This window comes from Notothenia coriiceps, unplaced genomic scaffold (genome assembly GCF_000735185.1).
Source record: "Notothenia coriiceps isolate Sejong01 unplaced genomic scaffold, NC01 NC01_scaffold00037250, whole genome shotgun sequence".
Classification (NCBI taxonomy): domain Eukaryota; kingdom Metazoa; phylum Chordata; class Actinopteri; order Perciformes; family Nototheniidae; genus Notothenia; species Notothenia coriiceps.
Genome location: NW_011369951.1, coordinates 8,965,133 through 8,971,417, shown reverse-complemented (window position 1 = coordinate 8,971,417; position 6,285 = coordinate 8,965,133). Strand labels below are relative to the sequence as shown.

The following is a 6,285-nucleotide window of genomic DNA, read 5'->3' as shown; positions in this document are numbered from 1 at the left end:
GTATGACTATCTGGTGTACTCTGCTAGTCGTCCTCTCCTGAGAAATTCATCTCTGTGATGTATCGACTTATGTACGAACCTTGAAGTCGTCCTCGTCCTGAGAAATTCATCTCTGTGTATCGTATGACTATACTTGGACTTATAATCGTAGTATCCCGGGGACAAACTTTACGGTAAAACTTAGAGATTTATTTAAGTACTTATTTCATAACATCCTCGTCGCTTATAGGGTGGAGGTTTAACAAATGCATGTCTGTGTAACAAGTAACTTTTAGAAACTCTTCTTGTGGGTTCATTACATTTATAGTAAAGCTACTATACCCTTTTACTCCTTAGGGAGGTATAGTTTCAGTGAAGTCAAACACCCATGTCGTCTCTAGCTTTATGCAAAGGATGTAGGTCTCTATGTCTTTATGTTTATACCCATATGTTTATACACTGTATATGTGCTTAGTTGCTGTAAACCCCGAGTAGCGAGTTGTAGAACTTACCAATTCCTATAAATAGAGCCACCGCCCCCACACATTAGTCGAGCCCTCGGCACGCTCCTCTATATGCTTGACTACACGAGTCTAAAGTTGGACGACTCTCTCCTCTTTTTTTTTCACGTAAATCCGTCTCTGACAGGTTATCGTCGCTTAGTAAGGCGTTATAGCGTAAACACGACAGAAAGTCCTTAAGATGACGGGTAACTTTCTCGTGTAGGTCATCTGTCAACCGGTGTCCTTTACTCAACGGCATCGGGCTGGTATAAAAGCCAGCCACACAGGTCTATGAAGACGTCGGTTATAGTTTCATGATTGGAAGCACTTGAAGAAGGGAAGGGGGCGAGGAGAAGGAAAGGGAAAAGTGCTAAGAAGGGCGTCTTCAAGAGCGGGTCACGTCGCTTAGAGATGTCCCGCCCCTTAGCCTGTCACGTACAATGTGTTGGAGCGCTAGCCAATAGGAGCGCGAGTGTTACATAGTGATGTTGCCATGTTCCTGAAGTAGACAAAGGAGTCCAATGGAGGCGTTTGGGATTTTAGCCTCTGCAGACCATTTACATGCACACAACCCTATACAACACACTACAGACAGGGGAAAACCCCAAAAAGCAGAGTGTAAACCCAAAAAGCAGAATGTAAACCCAAAAAGCAGAATGTAAAGCTGCTAAAATGCCAACTGCTGTCAAATGGTGAATATACATCCAGCCTGCATTGTATCTGCAGCTGCTGACAGTGTGTGTTTAGGCTTCATACAATGTGTTTTTAGACAATAGTGGGCTTCCAACTTGGTGGGAACAGTTTGCGTTTAGCCTTTTTCCTGTTTGAATGTTCCATAAAGGTAAAGCCAGCTCCATTATAAAATGGTTTCCCAGTTTGGTGTGGAGGAACTGGACTGGTCTGCACAGAGCTCTGACCTTTACCCATCATACACCTTTGGGATGAACTGGAACACCAAATGTGACCCAGAGCTCATCACCAAACATCAGTGTTAGACTCAATACAAGGGTTATTCGTGTCTAAAAAAATAGCATTTAGCAATCTTTTGTATCTTACTATAACAACATTTCAATATTAATGAAGAAGAAGAGAATTTGGAACAACAGTGATGTCAACTATTGGTCCAAAACCTGCCTTTCGTGACACAACTACTTAGAACAAACACTTTTCCAGGAGCTGCATCATACTGGATGTGAATCTCAATAGAAGTTACTATCAAACAACATTCAAACCAATCTCTGCAGAACTGAAGTCACTGATTCATATTTAAACTAGATGGTGATGACTACGCAGTGACATCATCTGCTGCAAATGTTGGTCACACACTCCCTCACACACTTCGTCACACACTTCCTCAACACACACTCTTACCTAGATACAGTAAGGCTTTCTCCTTCTTCACGTCGTCGTTGATTCATATTTAAACTAGATGGTAATTTTTACGCAGTGACGTCATCTGCTGCAGATATTAAGCACTTCCTCACACACTTCCTCACACACTTCTTCACACACTTCCTCACACAGTCCCAAAACACACTCTTACCTAGATAGAGCGAGGCGTTCTCCTTCTTCACGTTGTCGTCCAGGTAGGTTGGCCCCAGAGTGTAGATGGGCGTTGACCCCATGCCCACCAGGATCTGAGCGATGACGAACAGCGCCACGTACAGGTTGTGCTCGTTTCCCTCCTGGTCTCTGGGACAGGAAGTGATGTCGACGCCTACCCTTCCGCTACCGTTAGCGTTCATACACAGGCCCTCATTTCCCGCGGAAGAATTTACCTCCTTGATCTGGTACGGCGGGGAAATGAAGTGAGGTAACGAGAATAACGCGGCTCCGACAGCGATGAAAATCCCGCCGACCGCCAACCAGCGAGGCCTTTGACCCCGACCGCCGAAATAACTGATGAACACGACCACCACGAGGCTCCCGATGTCGAAACAGCTCACGAGGAGCCCCGATTCAGAGCTTCTTAGGCTGTACCTCTTCTCGATGGTGGTGATGACGCTGCTGAGGTATCCGGACACCATGAGCGACTGGATGAACGTCAGGTAACACATGCAGAACAGGAAGCAGCGAGAGTCCTGGAGGATTACGTTCATGTACTTCTTGCTGGGTAGACGAAACCGAGCCAGGGTCGAAGACAAAAACCCCGCCGGCGGCTTCCTTCTAGCCATGTTTTTACTCCTTCGGATCTCCGTGTTCTCCATGTAGGAACTCGGTTGGTTCAGCGCCGACTTCCCAGACTTCTTTGTTCTGGTCGGGGACTCGGGCGGAAAAGACTCGGTTTTGGCCGGGAGTTGGATGAATTCAGCGCTCTCTTCCGCCGTTATGGACACAGAACTAGCCAGTAAGGTTTCCTCTTGAGGCCCTTCTTCATTTAAAATAGGCAAACTTTTTTCACATTGATAGCCCATATCCGGCTCTTCCATCTCGCTGGAGAAGTCGTCATCCTTCTGCAGGGATTCGGACAACTCCGCTTCCTCGTGATCAGCCATTATTTCCAGTCTTTTTTTGAGGGGTTAGAAAAATAACCAAGCCTTTCCTACGTCTCACAGTTCAGAGGCTGCTGTCCATTACATTCATTATTTATAGCTACTCCCACATATACAGTCTGGCACACAGAGGCCTCCAAAAAAAAAAGGAAAAGTAGACTCACAGCTTATCTGCAGTGCAGGCTGGACAGCAGCTGGTTATCTCGTAATGCACACTTCTGCCACCATTTAATCCAGAAGGTGGAAAACACTCAGGCCTGATCTGTTCGCCCAGCTGAGCTCCGGGTTTCTTTGCAGATGCAAAACATTTCCACTCGATGGCTTCCCTCAGCAGGACGCTTCTGCTCCGGCAGGGATGAAATGAACTTGCACAGCATCCCTGACCCCCCTGCCAATAAAGATCACACTGTTATAATAAAGCTTTTGGGAACATTAGATTATGGTGCACCCCCTATTCCTCATAACTCCTCCCCAAGTCAAGGGCATCACTCCCCCCTCCCTACCCCTAGCCGTCCCGATGGTACCAGCTGTCCTCCAGTTGTCATTTAGCGGCAATATTTCTGCTTAAATCCCTGGAGATGTGTGTGGAAAGAATTGAAAAATTGGTAAAAATGGTAGAGCCGTCGAGGAAAAGGCGACTGAAAGGGAGCTCGGATACTAAAGGCTGCCCAGAAACACCGCAGTGCTCAGCTGCTCTCCGTCGCTGTTTTGAAAACAACTGAGTCAAGCTGCAGAGATTATTAAGCAAGGGAGAGTGGAAGAGGATATTTCAAAATAAAAGCCTGACTTGAGTACTCCAGCTGTGCTGTGACGTATGTAGAAAAACAAAATATAAAACACTGATATTATACGTTTTGTGGTAAAAAGCATGTTTCTTTTAGGGTTAAAGAGAGAAAATATCAAGTGTGCAAAATGTTTGTAATGTTTATTTCACCATTAAATAGTTAATATACTAAAATGTCGCCATACATATTGTATTTTAACAAGTCTAGCCTTACTTTTAAATAGTACACTAGATTAATATGTTGAGCAAATTGTTATTTAGGGGAGTATTCTATTTTATTCTGTATATTTTATAGTGTTTAGATGCTCCTCTGAATATAGGTATTTTTACTGAGAATATTTATATTGTTTATTTACATTTTTAATTGGTTTATCTTTATTTATTCTGTATTTTTATTCAATTGTTTGAGTCATTTTGTTATTAGTGTTTGGTAAGGGATTGTCAACATGCTTATTTCCCAATGTAGGATATATAAAGTATCTATATATCTATGTTTATTTTGAAAAGTATAACCGGAAGTCTTCCTTCACTGCACGGCTAACTTCCAAGCTAACGGCTAACCCGCAGAGATAACGTTCACTTATGGATAAAACAGCAACAACAACAATATTGACTCATCGCTTCACTCACCTGTCTCTCTGGAGCGACCACACGGTTCTTTAAACCTTCATGTCCAAGTTAAACGATAAACTCTGGAAGGACATGCGGTTAAAAGCCGACAAAAACACACTCATGTCAAATAAAAACTCACCTGCAAAACATCGAGTTAGACAGGAAAGACCGGAAGCACTTTAAAATAAAAGCACGACGTGTCTGATTTAAAGGACACTGAACGTTATCTATTTTGTATTTAGCCACAGTGTTGACAAGTAACTAAGTAGATTTACTCAAGTACTGTACTTAAGTACAATATTGAGATATTTGTACATGTTATGCTACTCTGTACTTCTACTCCACTACAGTTCAGAGGTAAACTATGTACTTTTACTCCACTACATGTAAATACCTTTAGTTACTTTACAGATGTGGATGAATGATGTGAAATATCAACATCAAGTGTTAAATCAGACTTTAGTTCCACCTGGAGTAAATTCACAAGCTACCCTGCAGTATACAAAGTCCTTCAAACTAGCTGCACCTCAAAAGCGTATATATTACAGCACGATTTTTTTGTCGAATAGATTTGAGTGGTTCAACATTTCGGGTCGTGATTTATTGACAAAGGAAAAAGTGGGTCCCAAGGCCTGACCAGTTGAGAACCACTGATCTAGATCTCTCTATTTCTCATATATGAATGAAATTATTATTTTTTTTAATCCCAAATACTGTTTTTTTGATGAACAAAAAAAATTCTGAATTGAAATCTTCTAGGCTCTAGATATTTCACTGAAACCTTGACTGAAGCAGCAGGGGAGACGGTTAAAGGTCTCAAGATGCTTTGTTGTTGGTCTTGATACAAGTGATTTTTTTTTAGTCCTTTAAAGTACATAAACATACATAGATACTTTTGTTCTACTTGCTTTCATTTAGTTTTATGGTTTTAGCAATATTTCTGGTCATGTGGTTTCAAAGGATTCAGTTTAAGATAATGTTTTGTTATAATTTGGCCTATAGTTAAGGTCATTAAGCCACATGGAGAGGGAGATTTACTTTTCAGAAGTTTTTTCTTGACATGTTATCCTGTTAACAACAGCAGCCTAATCACCATTGCACACACTTTAAAAAGACAAACTTCTGAAACAATAATCCAAATGTAGCAGGTTGGAAATATGTTAAATTTGACTTAAACAGACTTATTTTTTGTTAATAATATAATCTTTCCAACACACTTGGAACTCCTAACATTTAGACAATAATACTGTAGTGTCAGTAGATGGCGCTCTGGCGCTGCTGTGGACCATTAGGGAGACTAGGGAGACTTAGGGAGAGCCTCATCCCAATACCCCTCCTCGACTCCTCTCTTCCCCTCCTCCGGGACTTGACCCGGAAATCGATCAAGACACCGCATGTTGAAGGACGTCCTGAAATGCACACGGAGGATTCGAGGAGGGGTGAGGGAGGAGGGGTGCGGGAGGAGACGAAAGGGAGGATACACGTGAGCATACTACGCGGAAGTGTTTTCACCACTCGCGTATAAAAGCCCCGCCCCCACCTTCACAGCTGGTCGATTTCAACAGAGGAAAACCGACAACTGGAAGATGAGTGGGAAAGCGTCACATAAATGTATAAGTGCTCACAGCTCCGTGGGAATTATTATGTCCGGCTGGTGGAAAATATTTTTGGTGGGGCTATGGAAATGGTGACAAAACCATACTAGGGCATTTAAAATCAGGAGACTAAATACGAACATTGTGTGTGTGTGTGTGTGTGTGTGTGTGTGTGTGTGTGGGTCTCCCCCATCAACCCACTTCCCGACCCGAGAACAAAATTAAAGAACTGTTACGCGTACTCGACTCGAGGAACCGATCAAGGGCCAATACCGATCTTCCTAGGCCAGATCACATTTATACTGCAGTGCAAGAGCCAA

General features: G+C 42.8%; 1 protein-coding gene across 1 annotated transcript; it reads right to left on the bottom strand.

Moving 5' to 3' along the window:
- Positions 1 to 1,921: 1,921 nt before the first annotated feature.
- On the bottom strand, positions 1,922 to 4,491 carry LOC104967265 (solute carrier organic anion transporter family member 5A1-like). The gene is made up of 2 exons (XM_010796680.1): positions 4,389 to 4,491; positions 1,922 to 3,362 (listed from the first exon to the last, which is right to left on the bottom strand). The coding sequence occupies exon 2, from the start codon at positions 2,975 to 2,977 to the stop codon at positions 1,922 to 1,924; it is 1,056 nt and encodes a 351-aa protein (XP_010794982.1). The 5' UTR covers positions 2,978 to 3,362; positions 4,389 to 4,491.
- Positions 4,492 to 6,285: the final 1,794 nt, after the last annotated feature.

Bases quoted from the DNA above. Each gene is read 5' to 3' on its own strand.
- LOC104967265 (XM_010796680.1), bottom strand. From the start codon at position 2,977: ATGGCTGATCACGAGGAAGCGGAGTTGTCCGAATCCCTGCAGAAGGAT.